This window comes from Chelmon rostratus, chromosome 2, assembly GCF_017976325.1.
Source record: "Chelmon rostratus isolate fCheRos1 chromosome 2, fCheRos1.pri, whole genome shotgun sequence".
NCBI classification, from domain to species: Eukaryota; Metazoa; Chordata; class Actinopteri; order Chaetodontiformes; family Chaetodontidae; genus Chelmon; species Chelmon rostratus.
The window spans coordinates 9,240,650-9,268,235 of record NC_055659.1 but is presented as its reverse complement, the minus strand read 5'-3'; the positions used below and the strand labels follow the sequence as shown (position 1 = coordinate 9,268,235).

Below are 27,586 nucleotides of genomic sequence, written 5' to 3'. Positions count from 1 at the left end.
TGTATGTGTGTACATGTGCACTTGTAACCGCTGGGGGCGGGGGGGGGGGCTACATGTAAATAAATCAAATACAGTTAGTGTGGAGGTGTTTCTTTTGTGTCAGTGTAAGTTAAATATTCTAAAATAAAAAAAACATGTATTATTCTCTATTGTGTTTCATGGTACATTAAAAAGAGGAAAAAGTAGTTTTATCTTACATTTCAAATGCTTATATCTCTATGGCTTCTGGCGATACCCGTTCCATTTTATAGATTTGTCAGCACAAAATGCAATAAACCAATACCATTTTATTACAGCAATTGTGTCTGGAGTTTTTAATAATGTCTTATTATGAAAGTGGCAATGGTACAAATTCAAAAAAACTATGAAACAACAGGTCATGGCTGGAAAAGAACCAAGGAGTCCATCATAAACCAAAATATAGTGTACTTCACACACTTCATATCGCAAAGTTTGACTTGTGTGTAAGAAGACCGAATAATTATCTTCTGGCTACCAATTAAAAACAGACCTTTAGGTAGTCTGGACAAGTCGTCATATTTAATAAACTGAACACAATACCCAGAACAGAATAAAAAATGAACATAAAAGCTTTTACAAAACATCCCTACAGTCAACCTATACACAACTGGTAAACTCACTCCACAACTGATGTGGTGTCTATTTGTGTTAGAGCGGGAGGTGGACCTCACATTAGGTGAAGTAATTCATGACAGCGCATCAGTAATGTCGGGGATACATGGACATAGGTGGGACCTGGCCCATGCCAGGTTGCGGCCTGGGGGGTGGTTGCTGAGAGGCAGCCGCGCCCACCAACGTGGTCAAAGACGGTCCGCTCTGAATGAGTGTGTCCAGAGCTTTCTGTACACTCGGGCTGTCAAAATTGATACCTGAAGTGGTGCTGAGCGGTCTTTGACCACTGGGTGCAAGTGGCATTCGGCCCGGTGGGGTGCCGTAACCCTGGGATCCAGCGGGAGGAGGGCCAGGCATGGCTAGACGTGGTGGGTTCTGGGAAGGGGATGGGCCAAGAGAGCCGTAGGCCTGCGACTGGGAGGGAACAGATGGACCTCCAGCGCCCGCTGACGTCCCCGTGCCGCTGTTGAATAGGCTGAGGATTTTAGCCTGCAGCTCCTGCTGATGGCTGGGGTTGACTGAGGCGCTTGAAGTGACTGCTGGGCCCAGATGGCTGGACTGTGGGGCCATGTGAGTAGAATGGGATGGAGGAGGCAGTCCTGCAGCTGAGGGTGGAATGTCATGGTGTACTGCTGCAGGAGCCGCAACATGGACTGCAGCTGCAGGGTGACAGGTTCAGTTAGAATTTGCTGCTCTGCAAACAATAATACTGCATTCAACAGACAAAACTAACAGAAAAGTAATATTAGCAATATTTCTATTAAGATTCTAGAGTAGAAGAACATTTTAATGTAGGTTTTTGGTTGCTGTAATTGTTTGTCCTCACCATACTGCCAGAGAAAAGAAAATAGCTTTTTCCAGAGTAAGAGATGTGGGACAAAAATCCAGTCTTCTGTATAAAATGCATTGTGAAGTTGAGGGGAAGTTTACATGTTGGGAGGACATCAAAGCAGTGGAACAGTGAAGCTGTGGAGGATCTTCAGGTGTGCTTGGACTACACTGACAGAGTCTGGCACAGTCCTGATGAGTTCACAGAGGCTGTGACCCCCGACATCAGCTTCCGTGAGGACAGCTGTGTCCAGTCACTCACCAGGCTGAGTTATAATGACAAACCCTGTTTCCCAACTCAGCTCAGTCAGCTAAGCAAAAGGAAGAGGCATTCAGGAGGGACAGTGACAGGCTGAGAGAGTCAAAGTACAGGTTTAGCAAGGCGGTGAGAGAGGTTCAACCTGCCAAAGACAATAATGGTGACTTCCACACCGCCATCACTGAGTCCATCACCATCGAGTACACTGCTGCCACTGCGAAGGACTACGGCAAATGCAGCTGCTGTCTCCGGCACCTGTACGCTTCCAGGACTCTGAGGCCACCAGGAACTACTGTGGCCAAACTGTCTCACCCTGAACACAAACTTTTTTTAGTCACTCCACTCTGGTAGGAGACTACAGTCCATCAGACCCCAAACCTCATCCGCAAGGCCAGCAATCAGAGATATTAAGGGGTGACTTTGAAATTACCAGTGTTTCCACAGACAGCGCTTCGTTACTGCGCTGCACTGGAGGTATACTGACACAGAGTGGAAATTTCAAACTAAAAAGACCACAGCTTTGGAAAATGTCCACTTGATTTGTCGAACTCAGACTGCTGAACTTTGAAATGTGTTTTTGCACAGAATGATGACTGTAGAGGTTTGGTCCCCAGTCACTTGTTTCTCTAGGGAGGAATCTCTTTAGAGCCAGTATAGACACAATACTCTTTCAATGTACTGTATGTTTGGGCATGTCAGCACTGCTTTAACAAGGAGAAAAAAATGCAACCTTTACTTTAGAATGAGACTTTTTCCTCTTACCTGTAAGAGGGTCTGCAGCACTGCGTAGCAGCCGGGCTCTTTTGTCTGTCAGGTACCCAATGAGACTATCCAGTTCCTCAGGTGTTACAAACCTACCAACCACAAACAAAAAAAACATATTCTTTTTTGAGAAAACAATAATAAAACAATGTGTGCAAGCTCCAAGGCAGCTCCAACTTTTAAGTCTTAATTCAAAATCTGATAACACTTTCAGACAAGTCTAAACATTATTAAAACCAGATACCTGTTTTCAGACAGCAGTGTGATGGCAGTGAGCACAGAAACGGGGTGGCTCTCTCTGTCAGGCTCCCTGACTAACACATCGTCCGCCATCTTGGCAGCCTTTCTGGCAATCTCCTCACGTTCCTTTTCACGATTTTCAACTTTGTACGTGTCGTAGTTGTGGGCAACCAGCATCATGGCATCCTGCATTGGCATGTTTCGATGCTCTACAGCAACAAGGACACAACAAAAAAGATACACATTGGAAATGCTGTCCCCTCTACATCTGGAGTGACCAAAAGCGAACCCAACAACCATCAGGCGCATACGGTCGTCATGCATTACCTTGCGGTGTGCCGAACAGGATGTTGACAGTGCAGGATCGGTGGACTTGGTGCTGCTGGGTAATGATGATGGCAAAGGGAGTGCGCGCTCGGCCGACATCCTCCAGCGCCTGGGTTAGTGACACTTCTGTGTTGAGGAAGATCAGATCCACCACCATGCCCAAATCACGGACTTTTCGCCCCACTGTCTCAGCATACTCCCTACAGTTGTTTTTGAAGCACAAGTACAAAGTACACGAGGACACAGACACACAGACACACACAGGAGTGATATGAAATGAAAACATCCCATGTACCGATTGAATATTTACAGAGATGTTTCTGGTCACAGAGCAGTGTTTCCTGTAAAGAACAAAGAGTGGACATACTTTTGCGCCTTGTTGACGACGATCACAGAACAATCGACAGGACGGTCGGTGTCGTAACGCCGCTGGAGTTCTTCATAGTATTGTCGATACAATTCATTACGCCGACGCTCTTCTGGTCGAGCACGACCATCTACAGTTGAGGAGGGATTGGAAAGTTCAATGTCAGTAAAATTTTCTACATTTGAACATAATTCGAAAAAAGAAAACTGTTAATAAACCCTCAGTCAGGTAATTAAACTCTGACACACTATAAATACTGCAGCTGTGCAAAACATTTTACACAGAAATGTATGATTAGAAAATAAATTTCATTCCATTTAATGCAAAATAAATAATATGGCTTAACAAGATAAGTCATTTAAGGTTGGTTGCCAGACGCTTTCTATATGTCTTTCATGTCTAGTGATGGTGCTGTGTCCCCACATCTGGACAATTGAGGTTGTAAGAAAATTGTTACAAGCAGTAAAGATGATACCTGAAGACATCTATGCAAGAAAGCAGAAAAAATTGGCAACAGTGGCATCATAAAAGCTTGGACTGATTTCCAAAAGGCATACGGTTAAAGATTGGACCTTCTTTTCAACATTTTACTTCTTGATTTTTACAGTTTTAGAGTCGAGATACGAAAGGACCATACAAAAGCTTTGGCAGCCCAAGAGATTTGAGCTTTCCAATCACTTTTACCAAGGCTTGTTCACAATCATTAAGAAAGGCCAAGTGACGCAAATTTCAGAGCTTTACAAAAACTCACTCCTCAAACCTTGTCCCAACAATGGGCTCCTCTGAGCAGCTGCCTAACGCTCTGTAAATTAAAATAACTGATGGCCTCAAAACAGGAGAGGGCTATAAGAAAACAGCAGTTTCTTCAGTTCGTAATGTAACTAAGAAATGAAATGGCAGTTAACAGGAACAGTGGAGGTCAAGCTGTTGTCTGGAAGACCAACAAAGCTTTCAAAGGGAACTGCTTGGATTGCTACAAAGGCAAAACTTTAACTTCATGCCAATTGTAAATCAGGTCATCTATTTCTTACTTAGCTATTCGCAGAAAATAAATTTGGACCAGGGGTGCCAAAACTTTTCACATGCCATTTTATAGTTGAACACAATTTGACTCTAAGGTGGTTGGATGTAGAGTACACATACCCTCTGGCTCACGGCGTCCATTCCAGGGATCTCTGTAAGGGTCCCTGTAGGGTTCATCCTTCCTCCGGTAATAGTCTTCAGCACCACTGCGGTAGTATCGGTCATAGTCATCTCTGCTGTGTGGAAATATTTCAGGTTCAGACAAGACCGTAACCACTTAACTCTGGACTCCCAACTAATGAAATGAGTGCTAGTCACCTGTATGCAGGATCCCGTGGGTCACCTCTGAGGTCCTTGTCTCTGCTCTCTGAGCTACGGTATCGGTAATCAGGGTCACGAGAGTGGCCACCTGACCTCGGCTCTCGACTTGAGCCCCTTCCATCACGGCTGTCCCGAGGCTCACGTCCATCACGGCCATAAACGGGGGAGCGTGACCGAGGTCGGGGCTCTTTGCTGTCCCCATAACTGCTATACGGGGCCCTGAGACAAAAGTTATCAATGAGTGTAAAGAAGGTTACAGTTCAGGCTGCTTATGAAATTATACAAATGGTAATATTCTGTCCACAGCTGGTGAGGACAGGCCTACGGTTGGTATTGTAAATTTAATTAACATGTTTTTGTTCTTGTAAATCGATGGAATATATTTATTCGCACATCAAAGCAGAACAACAGACAGCTGTTACAGTGACCGCATAAGGAACTAGCACAAATTAAATCCAGGAGGTAATTCCAATAGGTGCAATTTCAACAACGATCCTAAGAAAGTGTCCAGTGAACCGTGTACACAACAATAGTGATTCAACCATTTAAGGTTTATTGGCCATAAAATACACAAATACCATGGTTGTTTAACCTTTTTGAACAAGGCAGTTTATTTAACACATGTAAGCATCTTGTTCTTCAGTAAGACACATTCCAAAGCTGCAAATATGAGGTTGCATGAATGCACATTTGCTTGAATGTTTCTCACGAAAACAGAACTAAAACCGAAGTTTAAACGTTGTTTTTTTTTTTCCACTCTTCTGTTGCCTCACAGAGCCATTATTTACCAAAGGAGGCTCTCCCACAATTCTGTGCTTTAACAGAATTTAAAGACAACAGGCCTCTCAGCAGTTTCAGATGTTGTTTGACAAGTTACACTTCACTCTTGAGTTTTCACGAAAGTTTGTCTCTTCCTAAAAAGCGCTGTCATTTTTGTCACTTCTTTCCTTGACACCGAAACATTTGCGATCGCAGTGGTCAAGAGCGGCTAGAAAAAGGATTTGTTTTTAAAGACCTCTTGATTTATTTGGTTCTTGTCACAGAATGGAAGTTCAATGAATTTCGGTAACGCTCGATTTGAAGATGAGGTACGAAAAAGTGTATTCGTGATCATTGGTTGCCAGTCGTAGCGTGTTTCGCAGATGTTTGAGGAACAAAATTCATTCAACACAGTTACTAGGCCTCAAGGACAAACACACACCCACACACACACAGTTTTGGTGAGAAGCAATAAATCTACACATATATTTGTTTCCAAAATACTTCATAGGGTACCTTTAAATTCATTTTCTCTCTATCCTGCCTAAATCAAAATCTGCATGTAGTCTGCGGAGCAGCTCCTCAAAGTGCAGTTTTTAGGTACACATCTAATTAGTTACGAGGTAGGACATGAACCTGTTTAACAGATACGGGGCAGGGTGGGACAGGCAATAAATCTTTCAGCCGTGAAGACGCATATTCGATTTTTAAGATGAAATGTGGGACAAAATTGCGCAAAGAACATGAGCACCGAAAACCCATAAGACAAGAATGTTTGAGACAAAGAGACTCTAAATTACATTCATGTGGCTCTTTTCTTTATTTCAACAGATCTGGAAGTTTGAATTTAGGGTGAAATATAGACCACCAAACCATCTACTCTTACTCGCTGTATTCGCTTCCATCAAGCAGACTTCATCACTGGTGACAGTTGAGGAAAGACTTATACGCTTTTGGTTTTTGTTCCTTTTGTTTTTTACTGGCACCTCAGAGGCGATGGTAGCTCTTCACACCCATTTCGCGTTACTTTACCTTCGTGGAGGGCTCTGCTGGGATTGAGGTTTAGCTTGCCGTCGCTCCACTGCCATATTTACATCTGAAAATAAATCAATCCAAACGTTGAACATAGCAGTGACATGTCAAAATCAGCTAATGCGTTTACGCAGAATGGAGTGGCCACGCCAACACTTCCACGATCCAAATGAAACTGAGCTCCAAAATCCCATCTAGAAAATCCAAACTGGACGAGAGACAAAATGCAGCATATCGAGTTGCCAAATGTGTCAAATTGATCTTAAAATTAAGAAATTAAGGAATTCTCCTCTCCTTAAAATTGGCTAAACACGAGCAAAGCCTTAACTTGAACTAAATTTAATTTTCAACGTGAAATTTGGCCCTCAGAATCTCTTAAAACACAACTGACAAACTTCAGTGACACATTTAAATCCACGCTGAAGAAAATTCCAAGACAGTATTGCATATAAAACAAGAAATTTCAGTGATTCAGGGTTTGCCAGGAGTTCATAATTTCACTTCTTTATTTGCTTTGTAAGACAAAAATGTTACATGGCTGCAAAAAGAAAGGCTAAGAAGAAAATCTGCAAAGCTAATCTAGTCTAATCTAAGATAGAGATCTTGAAAATCCAAACTGGACGAGTCAAAATGCAGCATATCGAGTTGCCAAATGGGTCGAGTTGAGTTGCAGTGAGTGAGCAGAAATTTTTTTTTTCTCCCTTTCAAAACTGGCTTAATAGTAGCAAAGCTTGAACATGTAAATAAGATCATGAAGTGCCACACTTCAGTGACACATTTAAATCCACGTTGAAATTCCAAGACAGTATTGCAAATAAAACAAGATAATTCAGATATTCAGGCTTTGCCAGAATTTAATAATGCACTTCTTTATTTGCTTTGTCTGCAAAAGTAGAAAGTAGAAAACCTGCAAAGCAAATTCTAATCTAAAATAGCTGTAGGTCAAATTATTCAACTTACACTTTGTGAGGTTAGTTGTGGGCACGCATAGGGTTATACCTTCATCATTACTGTTATGGGCATTTCATTTAGTGGATGCAGATGAAATGAATGAAGGACATCTCTAGCTTTAACCCAAAACCTTTATCCACAGAAAGCCATTGGTAAAGTGTTAATCCTTAAAAACACCATACTTGCTCATTGTTCTTTGCTGGCATTTTCAATCGCCAAATCCACAAAAACAGATTATCTGCAGGGTTAACACTTAAACCATACCACTTCGTTGCTCGCTGTGCACCAATTAAACCTGTCCGCTTTAGCCAGACAATCACACCTACTGCAGTTAAGGCTTACCTATTTTATAACCTTTATATATTCGACCTTTTTGGGCCGCCTTTGCAGCTTCGGCTTCCTCAACGCGTTCAAATTGTACAAATCCAAACCCACGAAACATGGATACGCCTAGAAGAGGAACATTTTAAGTGGTACAAAAGATCATTTAAGAACATTTTAGATACCCACTCATTTACTCTATTTACAAAAATCGGCAGTAGGCACATGATTACAAACGTGACATGCTTGCATTTCCTGAAAAGACACGACTTATGATGACCAAGTTAATGCTACTAGACATCTAAATGCACTTTAAAAATTATTTCTGAAAATACTCCAACTATTGTGACATGCATGGACAGCCTGCTCAAATCAAATTACTGTCATGAGTTAAAAGTGACAGATTATGGCTTATATTGCGTTTACTGACCGACTATCTTTCCGTATGGACTGAACAGGTCTTCCAATTCCTTCTTTTCCATGTCGGAGGTCGGCAAATTCCCAACAAAAATCCGTCTCTCCAAATCTCTAGGATCATTACTGCTGCAGGAGCGTGAGTGACGCCCTGGTGATGCGCTGCGGCTTCTTCGGTGAGACATATCTCGATCCCAAAGTTTACTGGTTTCGTTCTTTGTGCGCCTCAAATGCGTGAAAAAGTTTGTTCGCAAAAAAAAAAAGCTTCTTTAAATTGTCCTCCACAATCCTGAAACATGTCAGTGAGGTAAGAGATCAAATTCCTTGGAAGGATCAAATGTTTTGAAGATCAAAATCACATCAAAGTTCAGACAGGAAATGCTGTGGCACATTCATTTTGAAATGTAGCAAATATTCAAATTTGAAATAAATGTGCTGGTTAAATCGCAAATTCTTCCGAAACTTTGTGTTAAAACGACAACAAATTAAATGCATCCTGCATTTCTCTGGTGCTCATTTGCACAGCAGGAAATGTTTGAGGTAACTCTGCACTGGACCATTATGTATGTGAGAGCTTGCCCAAGGAACAGCAGTGGGACATCAGTGTATGATTGACGCTGAGTATATCAACAACAAATGCAAAGCCACCAAGCAAATTTGGTGATGCAATGAACTTCTGTGTTTTTTCCCCTTGTGCTAGGATTTGAAAGCCTTGTATAACTAGCTCACAATTTCACTTCACTCATTGTGGTTTGGCAAGGCTCTTTTGTTTGACAGACAGAATTTCAAGTAGTACCACAGATATGAACCGTTCCTCCTCAACTATCGACAAAAATCCCATTTTCATAGCATCTTACGGTGTCAAGAGGTGGCAAATCATGTTAACATCTAAATACTTAAAAACGCTGACAAATTCCATGAGTATCTGTTTGGACTAAATTTATTCCCAGCAGATGTTGCCCAGACTTAAATCTTCTAGTGAAAATGAAAGCATTAAAGATGCACTCTGGCTTTCTAAAGTTAGAGATGAAAGGTTAGAAGTTGCAAAAAAAAATAAAGTAATTTACATTTTAATAACTTCATCCAAGAGGCAAGAGATATGGCCAGTATATATGGCACCCCTGTACATACTGCGCCATGACAAAATTAGCCACATCATTTGTTAGTCAGTTGTTTGTATAGAGATTTGTATAGAGATTTAACTATGACATTACATAAAATTTAAGATTTAACTATGACATTACATAAAATGCATGACTCTTTGCATCTTAACCAGTGATCACACACTTCCATGTAATGAGTAAACCGGTCACAACAAATGTCTAAGGAAGTGTTCCCGCTCGACAAACACAGCTGGATTGGTTGTGTAAAGACACACACCCACGCCCGACGAGTCGCTTCGATGGAAAGACCCATTGAAACTTAAAAAATGTCTTTAAGTCAATGACGAAAACACGCATTTCATGTAATGCAATATGAGGCTGCAAACATTTAATGCAAAACAAAGTCACATGGTTGGACTGCAGTTGCTGTTTCAAAGTAAGGCAAATAACCAGAGATATACGCAGTATCCACTCTGCAGTGGGATTGAACCGTTATGAAACTCTGCTTGCACAACTTTAAAATGGACTATATCTTGGAACATTCAAAATGTTCCAAGATATAGGTTTAGCATCACATTGCCCATCCCTTCTTTGTCTCACTGCACTTATGGCAGCTGATATGTTTCAGTTATTTTCTGGCAAGAAAAATATGCCCTAGTAGGTCTGGAGAATTTCACGAAATAGTTGTTCAGACAACTCTGAAACACTGCTTTATACAATTCGAAATGCAGCAAATGTTGAAATCATCCTCTTCTCTTGAAATGGTCAAAACATCTTGAGGAAAATCACCTTGATGAAATGAAATCACGGATTTAGGATCATCTTGAAAATGTCAAAATTCAAATGTTTTGTTTGTTGTTCAGTCCCAACACAAATAAATCAGAAAGTGACAGCAGAAAGAGAAGGCATTTTTGTTACATTGCCTTTCTGGCTGGAGGTAATTTACATAATGTTTCTTAGGGAGCAGCATTTTACATACCTCAATTTGAACCTAGATGTCCTGGTGTCTGTGTTCACATAACTCAAAAGCCGCAAGCATCTGGGGGGAAAAAAGCAAAAAAAAAAAATTTAAACAGTTCAAGAAATAAATTACTTCAAATGCTCTGAGATGTCTCTAGTAACTTGACCAATCACTGTGTCCCAAATCAAAGTGTGAGTCATGTTCACTTAAAGCTTCTTATTAGTTTTTAAAAAAAAAAAACAACCATTCATGTAAACATCAAATCCAAATTTGTATCCTTATGTCTGTCTCTCTGTCTATCGAGAAAGATAAATTTTGTAGTGACTGTTGCAACTTTAGTCTCAAAGTAAGATACTTCCTGACTTACAGAAAGTCTGTATTTGCACAGCGGTTGTAACAGGCTAATCTTGGGAAATGCTTTCTGTGGAGACCTCTAGTAATGAAATTATCTTCAAGTATATCCTCATCACTTGTCCAATCCAGTACAAAAGCTTTGCAACAACATACTGCTGAGCCATGTGTAGACACAATGTTCAATATTTCACAAGACATGGAAGTATCAATTCAACTAGACAGTGAGGTAGATTTTATCATTTTAAGATTATTTTAGGTACTTTCGTGGGTCCAATGTTTCAAGACGAAATGTATATGAGGGATAAAATGAACCTGAGTAGCTGTCCATGGTTACTGTGCACAACTCATTCTGTTTCATTCATGGGATGGGTAAGCTTAAGTTAACATTATCTTCTCTAAGGAAGTTTTGTGTAGCTCTTAGTGTTTGACGCAAAGAAACATCACAAACATCGACCTCTATAAAAAAAAAAACATACAACTCTGGCATTGCTGTTACCTAACGTTTATGAAGTCCACCACACCAAACGAGCAGATGTAACACTCGATAAGGACCGCAGAGTGCATAAGAAATGGACATAGTCTCTGTGATGTCACCCATAGGTTTCTGAAGAGCCCAACTCAGTGACTGTGGCTATCGCCATCTTGACAGTGTCTGCCTCTGCCAAACGCCCAGGTAATGCAAATGTGGGCAAAGAGGTGGAGCGTGGGTGTAGCTCAGGAGGGCCAAATAAAGCCTGGTTACTGAAACCTAGCAGGTAGCTGCCTCCCAGAGTGGCCCATAGTTATACATAACTAAGTCTTAATATATTTTCAATGTGTGAGTTATACAAAAATTCACCACTAAACAGTCATGAACGGGGAAATTGGTATAGAGACTAAAACAGGTTGTTGTGCCAGACTTAAACATGTTTATTTCTGTTGCAGAGTTGAGCATTTTAATATGGGGTTTATGGGGACTGAGCCGCTTTTGGAGCAAGCCTCAAGTGGCCATTCGAGGAAATGCAGTGGTTTCGTTTTTCTGGTTGCTGCTTGGTGAGGACCAATGCTATCAAGGAAATACTACTTCTATTGTATAATTAAACACAGATATTTCTGTTAATAACTACAAACCCCAGATAATTTAAGAAACTTGATTAAGCCAAAAAAATTGTATGAACGGTACTTTGGCGAAGAAATCAATACAACGTTTGGTTGTTTTCTCCTCAACAGCGCGCGTTACCTCCAGGCGCGTGCGGTTCTCACCGAACAGGAAGAACTAAACATCGGTCACGCTCCAAATGGCAAACAGCACCGGGTTAACGGAACAAATAACTTTGTTATTTACGGTTTGAAAAACTCAAAAGCACAAGATTAAGATCACTGTACGTTTAGACCTTCATACCTTGGTTTGTTATGTGTTACCGTCATGTGGTTACGATGTGAGCGTTAGGTAAATTCAGCCGTTATGTTAGCTACTCAAGCTAGCGATAACGTTACCTATTACCTTAAAAAACAAACGGCTACCATCGTAGTTACAAAGCGAATCACCTTTCGCTGGTCATGTCGTTATTCTAAAAGCAGCAAAGCAACTCTTTACTCACCTTCAGTGTGAATTATATCTCCGTTTACAGTCTCTCAACACCACGGAGAGCTTGTGGCTATTTCGCTATTTTCCCTTACAGGCTGCTCCTCCTCAGCTTCATTTACGGCAGCTGTCTGAGAGCTCTTCTTCTTCTGCACAAGAGCTACTATTAAACACACATCGCCCCCTACTGGCTAGTTGAAAAAAGTTCTGTCGAAGAATACTCCTGTTCAGCTTGTCTGAAACTATTTTGATACTACTCTTTTGACTCAACATGAGACTATTTCTGAAATAACGTGGCATGACTACAGTTCAGTACTGTGGTTTCTGCTACAGATAGCCTATGATGTATTTCTGCTATCAGTATTTAGGCAAACATTAACTCTCACACACAGAGAAGACTGCATTTTAAGGCAAATAAAATTCATATACCATAGTAGACAACAGTGCACAAAGCATGTTTTGACATTTTTTCCCTTAAATTTATCTGTTTGTCCATATGAAATAGTACAGGGAATTGCTTAAGCTTGTGTCTCTGTTAAAATATTAAAATGTCTGAACAAGACACCTCTCCTCTGCTCTGCTTTCCCCGCCCCATCTTCTCGCTCTGCCAATAGGAAGAGAACCAGGAAGTTTAGATAAGGTGGGGGTGTGGCCAGCTAGAGTCTCTCTTTGGGACCATGCGGCCTGTTCAGGTGAGTTTGCGTGGTAAGACACAGAGTTGGCTTGTTTTTTGATCTTTTTGGTTGTTTTCCTGTTTTGTTTGCTTCTTGAAGGAAATGTTAGGGTTTGTTTTCCTGCTCTGTTTGCTTTTTGAAGGAAATGGTAGGGTTTGCTGCTTCTTGAAGGAAATGTTAGAAGAGGCTGTTAAATCTAGTCTGTGGTTTAGGCCTCCACCTTCAGCACCTTCTAAATTTTCCACCCCCTACCCGAACAAGGGTCTGTATCCAATCCCTACTTTCATCTTTTGACTCTACCTCTTTATTTTCTATCCCCTACCCGAACCAGGGTTTGTATTCCCACCCCGCTTTTTCTTGGTGCAGTTGGTGAGAGGCAGGGGTAGATGATGGTAGTGTGGCAATCGGCAGTTACATGTGGCATCTAGGCCTGTGGTAGCATTGTAGCAGCTAACAATAGCTAAAGCGGTGAGAGTATGATAGTATCTTAGCAGTTAGTATTGGTGGCTAGCAATTAACATTAACAGTATAGGTGAATCTAGCTTTATTGTCTTCTTCTGTTCCTCTTAGCAGGTAGCGGTTAGCACGTAACATTAGCTAAATGGTAGCATCAGAACTGCATTGTCTTCTTCTGTTCTTCCTAGCGGTTAGCATTAGCATTAGCAATAGTTAAATGGTAGCATCGGTACTGGCCAGTACCTGGAGCATCTCTGGGTCAGTTGAACGTGGCGGTGCTGTTTGGATTGTGTAGGAGCAGTGTGAACTGGCACTAGGGGGGGTGACTCTGGGACGCCGGAGTTCACTGCCTAACCTCCTGGAGGTGTAGTGGGACTAAGTAGGTGAAACACTGTTGAAGGGAGGTTTCCACCTGATGACCCCCAGAGACGTGTTAGGAATCACTGCTCTTTGGCAGGTATAGAGGCAGATTAGAGCTCCAAGGTTCTTCACTGAGAATGAATCCTCTTTTTGAGCACAAGTATCTTGTGTTTAAATTAACTTATCCTCAAACATCTACTGTCCGGTAGCCTTTATTCTGCAACAGCTTTTAATAGCAGTAGTAGAAGATTTGCATTCATTGCATTGTTTTTGTTTATATTTTACACAGTGCCCAATGTATGTAGTAAAACTTTGAAGGAATGTAATAAAAGGTATTAAGTCTCTTTTTTTTTGGCGAAATACAAGTTATGACCATATTGACATTAATGATTGTAGTGAAGAATTTCCAGTGAGAAACATGCTGTCTTCACTGAGAGACTATTTTTACAGAGGAGTAAAAAGGACTGATAGAGAGCTTTGTTACATGGCGCAATGACAATCACCTGAAGCTCAATATTGGCAAAACCAGTGAGCTTGTGGTGGACCACAGTGCTTCAAATACAGGTGTAGCTACACATAAATGAAAAAATGCAATAAACCAATATCATTTTATTACAGCAATTGTGTCTGGAGTTTTTAATCATATCTTACTTTGACAGTGGCAATTGTACAAATTAAAAAGAATCTATAAAACACAACAGATAATGATTGAGAAAGACCCAAGGAGTCCATCGTAAATCAAAATGCACTGTACTTTACCTCAATAATTTACTCAATATTTACTTACATGTAAGATGACTGAATAATTATCTTCTGGCTAACAATTGCATATACAGACCTTCAGGTAGCCTGGACAAGTCGTCATATGTAATTAACTGAACACAATACCCAGAACAGAATAAAATAAGAACATAAAATCTTTTACAAAACATCCCTACAGTCAACCTATACACAACTGGTAAACTCACTCCACAGAGAACTGATGTGGTGTCTATTTGTGTTAGAGCGGGAGGTGGACCTCACATTAGGTGAAGTAATTCATGACAGCGCATCAGTAATGTCGGGGATACATGGACATAGGTGGGACCTGGCCCATGCCAGGTTGCGGCCTGGGGGGTGGTTGCTGAGAGGCAGCCGCGCCCACCAACGTGGTCAAAGACGGTCCGCTCTGAATGAGTGTGTCCAGAGCTTTCTGTACACTCGGGCTGTCAAAATTGATACCTGAAGTGGTGCTGAGCGGTCTTTGACCACTGGGTGCAAGTGGCATTCGGCCCGGTGGGGTGCCGTAACCCTGGGATCCAGCTGGAGGAGGGCCAGGCATGGCTAGACGTGGTGGGTTCTGGGAAGGGGATGGGCCAAGAGAGCCGTAGGCCTGCGACTGGGAGGGAACAGATGGACCTCCAGCGCCCGCTGACGTCCCCGTGCCGCTGTTGAATAGGCTGAGGATTTTAGCCTGCAGCTCCTGCTGATGGCTGGGGTTGACTGAGGCGCTTGAAGTGACTGCTGGGCCCAGATGGCTGGACTGTGGGGCTGTGTGAGTAGAATGGGATGGAGGAGGCAGTCCTGCAGCTGAGGGTGGAATGTCATGATGTACTGCTGCAGGAGCTGCAACATGGACTGCAGCTGCAGGGTGAAAAAGTAATATTAGAAATATTTAGAAAGATTCTAGAGCAGAAGAACATTTTAGGATAGGTTGACATTTTTCAACAAACTGGCAGAGATTAAAAAAAAATCCTGTTCACACAAATCCAATGTAAGAGACGTAGGACAAAATTCAGTCTTCCTCTGTATAAAAATGCACTGTGAAGTTAAGCTGAAGTTAAGAAATGACCCTTCAGTGGGTGTCTTCTACATTTCCACTCTTTTTAGAGCGGAATTACCAGAGTTTCAGCAGACAGCACTTCCTTGCTGTGCTGCACAGAGAGGAAATTTCAAACAAATTTCAAAAATTTAAAATATCCACTTGATTTGTCGAACTCAGACTACTGAAGCCTTTATAGTTTTCTCAGTTTACTGCAATGTGGGAAGTTTTAACGTTTAATGTTTTGATCTTACTGGTTTTACTATTCCACACCATTTCATCAGGGCTCTGTTGGTGTTTTGAGACATCCCTGCTCACTTTCTAATCATATTACACTTCGTTTACTGTTCCTGCTTGCCTAGATTTGTTTTTAACGTGTTGGCTAAGCTATCCAAACAACTATCCACTGTGAGGTCGGCCTTTCTAACAGGCTTGGAGGAAAAAAAAAAAAAGTAAGCCTATCCATTAGTATCATATTTTGTCCTCTTACCTGCAAGGGGGTCGACAGTGCTGCGTAGCAGCCGGGTTCTTTTCTCCTTCAGGTACCCAATGAGGCTATCCAGTTCTTCTGGTGTTATAAACCTACCCAGCAACCACACACACAAAAAATATTATTTCAAATGTAGACATTTTTTCTTAAACAATGTGTGAGAAGCCAAAGGCAGTCTGAAAGTCAAATTTTTTACATGTGAACTGTAATTTCTCCTTGGTACATTCTCCATAACTCCAACTTTTAAGTCTTAAGTCAAAATCTGATAACACTTTCAGACAAGTCTAAACATTATTAAAACCAGATACCTGTTTTCAGACAGCAGTGTGATGGCAGTGAGCACAGAAACGGGGTGGCTCTCTCTGTCAGGCTCCCTGACTAACACATCGTCCGCCATCTTGGCAGCCTTTCTGGCAATCTCCTCACGTTCCTTTTCACGATTTTCAACTTTGTACGTGTCGTAGTTGTGGGCAACCAGCATCATGGCATCCTGCATTGGCATGTTTCGATGCTCTACAGCAACAAGGACACAACAAAAAAGATACACATTGGAAATGCTGTCCCCTCTACATCTGGAGTGACCAAAAGCGAACCCAACAACCATCAGGCGCATACGGTCGTCATGCATTACCTTGCGGTGTGCCGAACAGGATGTTGACAGTGCAGGATCGGTGGACTTGGTGCTGCTGGGTAATGATGATGGCAAAGGGAGTGCGCGCTCGGCCGACATCCTCCAGCGCCTGGGTTAGTGACACTTCTGTGTTGAGGAAGATCAGATCCACCACCATGCCCAAATCACGGACTTTTCGCCCCACTGTCTCAGCATACTCCCTACAGTTGTTTTTGAAGCACAAGTACAAAGTACACGTGGACACAGACACACAGACACACACAGGAGTGATATGAAATGAAAACATCCCATGTACCGATTGAATATTTACAGAGATGTTTCTGGTCACAGAGCAGTGTTTCCTGTAAAGAACAAAGAGTGGACATACTTTTGCGCCTTGTTGACGACGATCACAGAACAATCGACAGGACGGTCGGTGTCGTAACGCCGCTGGAGTTCTTCATAGTATTGTCGATACAATTCATTACGCCGACGCTCTTCTGGTCGAGCACGACCATCTACAGTTGAGGAGGGATTGGAAAGTTCAATGTCAGTAAAATTTTCTACATTTGAATATAGTCTGAAATTGACTTAAAAATGGTCACAAAACCTCAGTGAGAAAATTGAACTCTGACATATATACTGCAGTTGTGCAAGACATTTTATAATGGCTGATAAGAAAAGAATTCTTGACTTGATTTCATGCATCTTACTTTTCAACAGTACATACTGTATGTAGCTTAAATAACATGGTTAAACAGGAAAATAACTGTTGTGTCTGCTGTGTCAAGTGATGGTGCTGTGTCCACACAAGGTAGTGATCAAGATGTTAAAAGAAGTAAAAATAATACCTAAATAACTTGAGGGATGTAGGAAAAAAGTTTTGATAATACAGATAATGAGGAAAATCTAAGTGATCTATCCAAGGAAAAAAATACATACAATTTTACACATGACCACAATTTGACTCGAAGGTGGTTGGATGCAGAGTACACATACCCTCTGGCTCACGGCGTCCATTCCAGGGATCTCTGTAAGGGTCCCTGTAGGGTTCATCCTTCCTCCGGTAATAGTCTTCAGCACCACTGCGGTAGTATCGGTCGTAGTCATCTCTGCTGTGTGGAAATATTTCAGGTTCAGACAAGACCGTAACCACTTAACTCTGGACTCCCAACTAATGAAATGAGTGCTAGTCACCTGTATGCAGGATCCCGTGGGTCACCTCTGAGGTCCTTGTCTCTGCTCTCTGAGCTACGGTATCGGTAATCAGGGTCACGAGAGTGGCCACCTGACCTCGGCTCTCGACTTGAGCCTCTTTCATCACAGCTGTCCCGAGGCTCACGTCCATCACGGCCATTCCGAGGCTCACGTCCATCGCGACCATCACGACCATAAACGGGGGAACGTGATCGAGGTCGGGGCTCCTTGCTGTCGCCATAACTGCTATACGGGGCCCTGAGACAAAAGTGATCAATGAGTGCAAAGAAGATTAAAGTTCAGGCTGTCTATGAAATAGTACAAAGGGTAATCTGTCCACAGCTGGTGAGGAGAGTTGGTATTGTATATTTAATTGAATTAACATGTATTTATTCAATATGAAACGATGAAATATATTTATTCGCACAAATCAGAGTACCAGAAAGCAACTATCGCGATCGCAAAGAGAACTAGCACAAATTCAGTTCCGGAGGTAATTTCAATAAGTGTCCTTTGGACAACAATCTTTTCAAAATGTCCAGTGAACCGTGTACACAACAATGATTCATCAACCATAAAATACACAAATACCATGCTTGTTTAACCTTTTTGAACAAGACAGTTTTTGCAAATATATTTGATGGAATGTTTCTCACGAAAATAGAACTGTTTGAACATTTGAACTTGTCTTTTTTTTTCATGTAAAGAAAAAGGTTCTCTTCTGTTGGGGTCATTATTTATAAAAGGAGACTCTCCCACAGGCCTCTCAGCAGCTTCAGATGTTGTATGACAACAGTTATACTTCAGTCCTCTCAAAAGTTTGTCTTTCCGCAGTCAAAGAGTAGTAGTTTGAAAAGGATTTGTTTTTAAAGACTACTTGGTTTGAGCAAATATTTTGTAAATTTGCTTCTTGTCGTAGTATAAAAGTTCAATGAATTTCCATAACTCTTGACTCTGAAAGAATATGTTGCAAATAAAAAGGAAAATAAGTACCACAAACCATACACTGCCTTTACCTCTAATTACCATACTGTGCATCATGACAGTGTATATTCATAATATGGAACTTATATTGAACTCATATGGAATATTAAAATTAGTATTAGACACGTTTTTGCACTGGTCTGTGATCGTATGTGCGTGCATGCTCCACCCCATACCCAAACTCCTGCGAATAAGCTTCTCAATGATGTGTGGGATGTTTAGCCACAAATACTGTTGTGGACAAGGGTTGTGTCAAAGTGGCCAGCTGTGGGGTGGTTACAGTATCACACACAAAGAAGTATCAAAGCTCAACCTTCAGTCGACAAGACTCAAAATTACTGGCCAACAATGTTAATGTGCTGATTCGTTAAAAAGGTACCCTGTGATGTTTTTGTCCACAAGTGGCACAATGGAGCAACGCTTTTAAGTATGAGCCCCTGTTGTGTTAGTATGTCCTGCAGGTGTGCAGGTGACACGATCGAGTCCTGCCAATGGTTATTCCACTGGTCATTAGTTGCCGGCAGTAACGCGTCAAGAAATGCATCAGTTCTGCAGATGTTTGAGGAACAAAACTCATTCAACATAGTTATTGGGCCTCAAGCACACACGTGCCCACAGGTGCACGAACAAACACCACACCACACCAGACCCACGCACGCACGCACGCACGCACGCACGCACGCACGCACGCACGCACAGCGTTTTGGTGAGTTTGTTTACGAAACTTGACAGGTATCTTTAAATGTATGTTCACAGTAGCCTGCCTAAATCAATATCTGTTTTTCACCGCGTTTGGTTTAGGGAAGCTGTTCATTAGAGCAAATATAGTTTAAATGTACACACACTAAATTAGTTACAGGCCATGCTGTAGGACATGAACCTGTTAAACAGATACGGGGCAGGGTGGGACAGGCAATAAATCTTTCAGCCGTGAAGACGCATATTCGATTTTTAAGATGAAATGCGGGTCAAAGTTGCGCAAAGAACATTGAAAACCTGTAAGACAAGAATGTTTGAGACAAAGAGACTCTAAATTACATTCATGTGGCTCTTTTCTTTATTTCAACAGATCTGGAAGTTTGAATTTAGGGTGAAATATAGACCACCAAACCATCTACTCTTACTCGCTGTATTCGCTTCCATCAAGCAGACTTCATCACTGGTGGAAATGACAGTTGAGGAAAGACTTATACGCTTTTGGTTTTTGTTCCTTTTGTTTTTTACTGGCACCTCAGAGGCGATGGTAGCTCTTCACACCCATTTCGCGTTACTTTACCTTCGTGGAGGGCTCTGCTGGGATTGAGGTTTAGCTTGCCGTCGCTCCACTGCCATATTTACATCTGAAAATAAATCAATCCAAACGTTGAACATAGCAGTGACATGTCAAAATCAGCTAATGCGTTCACGCAGAATGGAGTGGCCACGCCAACACTTCCACGATCCAAATGAAACTGAGCTCCAAATTCCCATCTTGAAAATCCAAACTGGACGAGTCAAAATGCAGCATATCGAGTTGCCAAATGTGTCGAATTGAGTTGCAGTGAGTGAGCGCAAATTTTTTTTCTCCCTTTCAAAATTGGCTTAAAAATAGCAAAGCTCGAACACGTAAATCAGATCATCAACGTGAAATTTGGCCTTCAGAAATTCTCAAAATCAAGTGCGACACATTTAAATCCACGTTGAAATTCCAAGACAGTATTGCAAATAAAAACAAGATAATTCAGATATTCAGCCTTTGCCAGAATTTAATAATGCACTTCTTTATTTGCTTTGTAAGCCAAAAATGTTACATGTCTGCAAAAAGAAAGGCTAAGTAGAAAATCAAAGCAAATTCTAATCTAAGGTAATTGTAGGTCAACTCATACAACTTACATTTTGTGAGGTTAGTTGTGGGCAAGCATAGGGTTATACCTTCATCATTACTGTAATGGGCATTTCATTTACTGGATGCAGCATATCCCATAATTAAAATGGCATTTTAAAGAAGAGACTTTACACCTGTAATTATTCTAGCTTTCATACACAACCTTTTTCCACAGAAAGCCACAGGAAAAGAGTTAATCCTTATAATAGCATACTTGCTCATTTCCATGGCTGGCACTTTTAATGAGTGCCGATAAGTCATATTTTGATCGACAATGTGTTACGAACATGCGCAATAAACACATCTCAAACACTGCCTGACACGCAATCAGTGAGAAAAATCTATTTATTTACATGCACCAATGGGTCCAAAATTCAATCAAATTTGGTGGCAACTGCAAGACTAGCTAGTATGTTATTGTTGAGCAATTTGTTCAGTGTTTGAAATAATTTATGTAATTTCCTTATTCCGTGGGCATAGGCTATTCAGCATTTGGGTCAATGTTAGCAGTGTACCAACTAAAGCAGAAAGACATGCGACCTGTATAGCTAATATGCACACTGCAATATTTGATTTATCGCAAGTCATATTGTTATCGCAATACTGAAGAATGTAATGGTACATCACAGATTTTCTTCATATCGTGCAGGTCTATTTTCAATCAGCAAATCCACAAAAACAGATTATCTTCAGGATTAACACTTAAACCACCATTCCCAACCTTCAAACAGGGTTTCCAAAAAACACAAACAAAGCAACAAACTTTTTTGGCTTTGTTGCTCACTGTGCACCAATTAAACCTGTCCGCTTTAGCCAGACAATCACACCTACTGCAGTTAAGGCTTACCTATTTTATAACCTTTATATATTCGACCTTTTTGGGCCGCCTTTGCAGCTTCGGCTTCCTCAACGCGTTCAAATTGTACAAATCCAAACCCACGAAACATGGATACGCCTAGAAGAGGAACATTTTAAGTGGTACAAAAGATCATTTAAGAACATTTTAGATACCCACTCATTTACTCTATTTAAAAATCAGCAGTAGGCACATGATTACAAACTTGACATGCTTGCATTTCATGAAAAAACACGACTTATGATGACCAAGTTAATGCTACTAGACATCTAAATGCACTTTAGAAATTATTTCTGAAAATACTCCCAACTATTGTGACATGCATGGACAGCCTGCTCAAATTAAATTATCGTCATGAGTTAAAAGTGACAGATTATGGCTTATATTGCGTTTACTGACCGACTATCTTTCCGTATGGACTGAACAGGTCTTCCAATTCCTTCTTTTCCATGTCGGAGGTCGGCAAATTCCCAACAAAAATCCGTCTCTCCAAATCTCTAGGATCATTACTGCTGCAGGAACGTGAATAACGTCCTGGTGATGCGCTGCGGCTTCTTCGGTGAGACATATCTCGATCCCAAAGTTTACTGGTTTCGTTCTTTGTGCGCCTCAAATGCGTGAAAAAGTTTGTTCGCAAAAAAAAAAAGCTTCTTTAAATTGTCCTCCACAATCCTGAAACATGTCAGTGAGGTAAGAGATCAAATTCCTTGGAAGGATCAAACGTTTTAGTAGAGGAAAAGTTGCAGATCAAAGTCACATCAAAGTTCAGACAGGAAATGCTGTGGCAAATTCATTTTGAAACGTAGCAAATATTCAAATTTGAAATAAATGTGCTGGTTAAATCGCAAATTCTTCCGAAACTTTGTGTTAAAACTACTACAAATTAATGCATCCTGCATTTCTCTGGTGCTCATTTCCACAGCAGGAAATTATTCAATGTAACTCTGCACTGGACCATTACGTATGTGAGAACTTGCCTTGAATTATGGTGCAAAGAACAGCCATGGGACGCTGAACATATTAACAATAAATTCAAATCCGGTGATGCGATGGACTTCCGTCTGATTTTACCCACTGCGCTGGGATTTGAAAGCCTTGCATTACTAGCTCTTTTGCTCTTTCTGAGTAGATGTCGCCCAGACTGAAATCCTTTAGTGAAAATCGAGCATGAAAGATGCACTCTGGCTTTATAAAGCTAGAGACGAAAGGGTATGTTGCAAAAGCAAAGTATGAGGTCGCGAACATTTCACGCAAAGGGTGTACTGCAGTTGTTGTGAGAAAGTGGGGCCAAAACCACAGATATATGCAGTATCCCCTCTGCAGTGTGTTTTGACTGTTATGGCACTCTGCCTCCACAACTTTAAAATGGAATTTTGGTTATAAATAGTTACAACCCCAGAGTCAAGACATTCAAAATTTTCCAAGATATATGTTTAGCATCACGATGCCCATCCCATCTTTGTCTTGCTGCACTCAGTGTAGCTGATAAGTTTCAGTTATTTTTTGGCAAGAGAAATATGCCCTGGTAGGTCTGTAGAATTCGACGAGATAGCTGTTCAGACAACTTGCAACACTGTTTTCTACAATTCGAAAATTCAGCATATGTTCAAATCTTCCTCTTCTTTTGAAACGGTAAAACGCCTTCAGGAAAATTTTATTGATGAAATGAAATCGTGGGCTTATGGTCCCCTTGAAAATGTCAAAATGCAATCCAAATGTTTTCTTTTGTTGAAAAAAAACAAACAAACAACATTCTTAAAAATCTTAAGGATCAATTGATTATTTTACGTAGCACAATATACTAAAAAAGTGATATCAGCAAAAGAGAATCTCCAGACTTTTTCATTACCAACACATACTCTACATTGTAAACTGACATTAAAAAGTGATAGCAACTTTGTCGTATTCCATTTATGGTTGTAGGCAATATACATAATGCTTTTTAGGGAGCAGCCCCTTCCATACCTTTAGTTGAACCTAGATGGCCTGGACTCTGTCTCCACATAATCCAAAACCCCTGAGTGTCTGAAAGGGGCGGAAAAAAGGTCAATAACCACTTTACACAATTTAGGAAAAGAATCACTTAAAATTCTTGTAGGAGATGTAGAAACTTTACACTATAAAAATTACTGTGTCCCAAAGCAAAGTCAGTCTTGTTCACTTAAAGTTATATATATATCTACCATTCACACAGCCCCTCATCAAGTTTTACAAAACCATAAGTTGACAATGATAATAAATATAATAATAAAATTATGACAAATGATAAAATTCCATGCAATGCTCCAATTTGTTTTAATAAAACAAAAACAACCACTAGACCCTCTGTTGCTGGCTATTTTAAGGACAACATTGGGAAGAAGAACATATAGATCAAGCACTATCTGAATGTTCAGAGTGAGAGCATTACACTTGACTGGCGTCACATAGATCCTGTGAGAGCAGGGGGATGATAACTACCCACTGTAATGGTGCTGACGGAGTGGGCATGAACACCAGGCTGGGGGTTATGCCCTATTGCAACATGTGCTTGTGTGATAGCCTCACATTGCCAGTGAGCTAAATGCTTTAATTTTGTCAGAGGCTTTCCCTGGAATACATAACATTTTAATTAATTGATACTTGTACCTTCAAAGGCATATGATTTGTCTAATAACTTGAAAGTCCAAAATCAAGCACTTTTTATGACAGGATTTTATTATAAGATAGCCTTATAAGCTATAGCACAGCTTGTACCTCTTTATGAACAACTACTACCACGTTTTTGTTGTTATAATAATGGCGATGCTTTGTGAACATCTAAATCTTACCTTCTAGTTTTCTTAATGTCTGTATAATTGTCATTATTTGAAATTAAAGCACTGAGGCTCATTAATAGCTCAGTCTAATCAGCACTGCTCTGTGGGACAGCGCTGCCGACGTGAGGCATCACGAAAGAAGTGATAATGGTGGATGTAACTCATGCCCCCACATATGTCGACGGGCAAGCAAAACTCAACACCGGTCGCGTTACAAATTACATATAACATAACACATTACAGTAGCGGGGTAGAATTAGAGGTGACTAACATAATGTAACTGTTAGCTCAACATTAACCTGGCTGTAATGCTACTTTTAGACTGCCATACGTTGGGGTGTTTCGTGTGTATGTATTACAGTTAGGTGATTACGGTGTAAATATTGGCTATTTAAATTAACGTCAGCTGTTGGCTACTGAACGTTAGGTAGCCATAGGCTTAAGTTACCTGTTATCTTTATACCAAACGTCTAGCTTCACAGTTAGCGTACACATGCTAACGTACACTACTAACTTAACGTCACCGTCGACGAAATCATTGCGTACGTCGTTGTACTAAAACAGCAAAACAACTCTTTCCTCACCTTAAATGTGATTTTTATCTCCGTTTAAAGTCTCTCAATACCACGGACAGCTCGTTAACATTTTTCTGTCTTCTCACAAAGCTGCTATAGTTCAAGTAATGGCCGCCGTCCAACTAGCAGCTGCACCCAAACCTTACTATGGCGAAAATATGACCCGCCTTACTCTGCCTCTGAATGGCGTACCCTGAAATTTTTATCCTGAACCTAACCAATAAACACTACTCATGCATAAATCTAACCAACCCAACCGAAGACAACGAGTACTAGCCAATCAGAGGCAGAGTTGGGCGGGTCTTCCCTTGGCCATAGTAGGATTCGGAATTTAGGGCCGCGAGTTCCTCTTCTAAAAAAATAAATGTAAAATTCCTCTTCTTCTACGTCCACAGCTACTACTAAACACACACCGCCCCCTACTGGCTAATTCTAAAATAAATCTGTCGAAGATAAAGTCGGTATGTGTAGTACGACGCCCATAACATTACAGAAATATCTACTGCTTGTGTGAAACCATGTCGATGCTATCCTGTTTTCCCACACTTCGATTATATAGCATGTCTAAAAACACAGGTCTGTACTGGGGTTTCTGCTATGAGTTTCGCTGTCAGTAGCCTACATATGCAAACATTAGCGGTAACTCTCTCACATACACACATATAAGTATCCACATAAACAAAATAAGATTTACTGGACACAATTTCGCAAGAAAAAAAACATAAATGTATAACAGTGTTTACAAAGCATACTTTGTCTTTATATTATTTAGTAGTGCAGAAAATTGAATCTTGTGTTGTTGTAGCCACTATTGTTAAGGAATAGTAGACTAAGTTACCAAATAAGCTCCTTTCTTAAGAAAAACTATACATGCTACTTGTTTGGGTGCAAGGGAAAACCTTCATACTTACAGCTATTGAGAAATGTTTCTTTCTTCCAATGGACAGGCTCAGTGGATGGTTTTGGGTCTCTTACCCTATCAGTTAAATCCTCCATAAGAAAGCAAATAAGCACTTTGTAATGATGTTTATCAGCCAGGTCCTGCCAAGCAGTGGTATGATGATGATGTAGAAATGACTCTGCTGATACAAGCTTGAGTTGAAGAGACTTTTATTAACAAGCAGTATCAGATCAGATGCCGGCCATCCGAGAGAGCTTCAGGGTCAGATCAGAAGACTCTGCCCTTAACATACAGACATCACAAAATATAGCATGGCATTTCGTCTTACTCCACCCATACCTTTCCTAATTAAAAAAACAGATCATGTTCTAGGCATATGTGCCACTGAGGAATGTTTTCCTTTGCGACAATCTATATCTACCTCTTTGAGAGGTTTACATCTCCTAATAGCCCCTCAATAAACTTTACCACCTCTGGTTTTCCTTTTCCTGACCTGACCTGAACTTACGTGGCCTCACATACCACAACTAAAAGTGGTCTACATTCCAAACATCAGTCTACCCTGATCATGCTTAATCTAACATATATTTGATATTTGGTTGATCTGATCATATACCTCAGTAACATCCCTGCTCTTGAAAGTTGCCATATGAATAACGTTTTTACTTGTTCAGTGCCAAGACAGAGGAAGCAGAAGCAGCTCCATAACTGTATGACAGTGTTGTCAAGTGATCTACAGGCCGTGACCTGATTTAAAGATGAATGAGCCCATTGGACTATTGGGGTCAGTAATGTATATCATGAGTGGATTTCCTTGTTTGCAATGACGTGTAAGGGGTTTTCTAAGTGCAATAATGATTCATATTCATTATTTATCATTTTTCCTTTTTTGGCAGTATTTTTTTTTTTATCTTTATTCTCAAGCCTGTGATATATGATTGTATTTATTCATCCAAGAACATTAGCAAACAGCTACTATGATTAAGTTAATCTGCTTTAAATAAATCTGGATATGCAGTATTTTATGTTTATGGAAACCAAACTTGAGTCTCACCACTGACAGTATTTAACACTGTGTCTCTCTGCCCTTGGGTGGTACAGTATTCACACTGCTCCTAAACATGGAAACATATGTGATGTAAATACAGTAGAGTATGTTTTATTACATGCAACCAGAACACTTACAGTCCATTCACGTGGCAAAGCAGATGAATAATTTGCCACTTCTCTGGCTCTAATATGTGCTGGCAACACCTTGAATTATGCCTTCCATAACACTGTGAAAGTGAGATGAGCAACAGTGTCATTTGATCAAAATCCTGTGGAAAACATTAGTCACAAGCAGCACTAATCCAGCAGTTTGTGTGAAACTGGATACTACTGAATTAGTAACAGAGACATGCATCAAAATAGTGTGTTCCTTTGAGAGACATCAGTGTCATCTCTAGCATCTTGTCTCTGTTGCTAAGTAACTGGGAACCACTGACTTTGTGGCAACCATGCTTGACAGCTCAGCATGACATGAAATTGCTTTTTGCTTAGTATATTCGGATATTCTGCTAGATACTACTAATAGTTACTATGAAAACACAATCAGCCAGCTCTCGAAATGTCTCTTTGCACTAACATTATCAAAACTCCATGACAAACATCACAAGAGTTTGAATGCATGACTTTCACTTGTAACAGAGTATTTTTACACTGCAGTACTTGAGTAAATGTGTGAGTACTTCTTCTACCTGCCCTCCAACCATGAAAATGTGGGAAACACGAATGGTCAAAAATGATTTGACTGTTGTTA

The 27,586-nt window shown here is 40.7% G+C and overlaps 1 protein-coding gene and 1 long non-coding RNA gene across 2 annotated transcripts; both read right to left on the bottom strand.

The window, feature by feature from the left end:
- Positions 1–288: 288 nt before the first annotated feature.
- Positions 289–24,975, bottom strand: ncoa5 (nuclear receptor coactivator 5). The gene is made up of 22 exons (XM_041945181.1): positions 24,894–24,975; positions 23,477–23,536; positions 21,911–22,183; positions 21,503–21,610; positions 20,068–20,131; positions 17,808–18,065; positions 17,610–17,725; positions 16,999–17,128; positions 16,632–16,831; positions 16,309–16,513; positions 16,001–16,092; positions 14,768–15,332; positions 8,254–8,504; positions 7,845–7,952; positions 6,552–6,615; positions 4,758–4,979; positions 4,560–4,675; positions 3,417–3,546; positions 3,050–3,249; positions 2,727–2,931; positions 2,483–2,574; positions 289–1,292 (listed from the first exon to the last, which is right to left on the bottom strand). The coding sequence occupies exons 3-22, from the start codon at positions 22,077–22,079 to the stop codon at positions 721–723; spliced, it is 3,867 nt and encodes a 1,288-aa protein (XP_041801115.1). The 5' UTR covers positions 22,080–22,183; positions 23,477–23,536; positions 24,894–24,975; the 3' UTR covers positions 289–720.
- LOC121625105 lies at positions 8,541–12,348 on the bottom strand. The gene is made up of 3 exons (XR_006007890.1): positions 12,236–12,348; positions 10,320–10,379; positions 8,541–10,129 (listed from the first exon to the last, which is right to left on the bottom strand). It is a non-coding gene; the product is annotated as an uncharacterized LOC121625105 (long non-coding RNA).
- Positions 24,976–27,586: the final 2,611 nt, after the last annotated feature.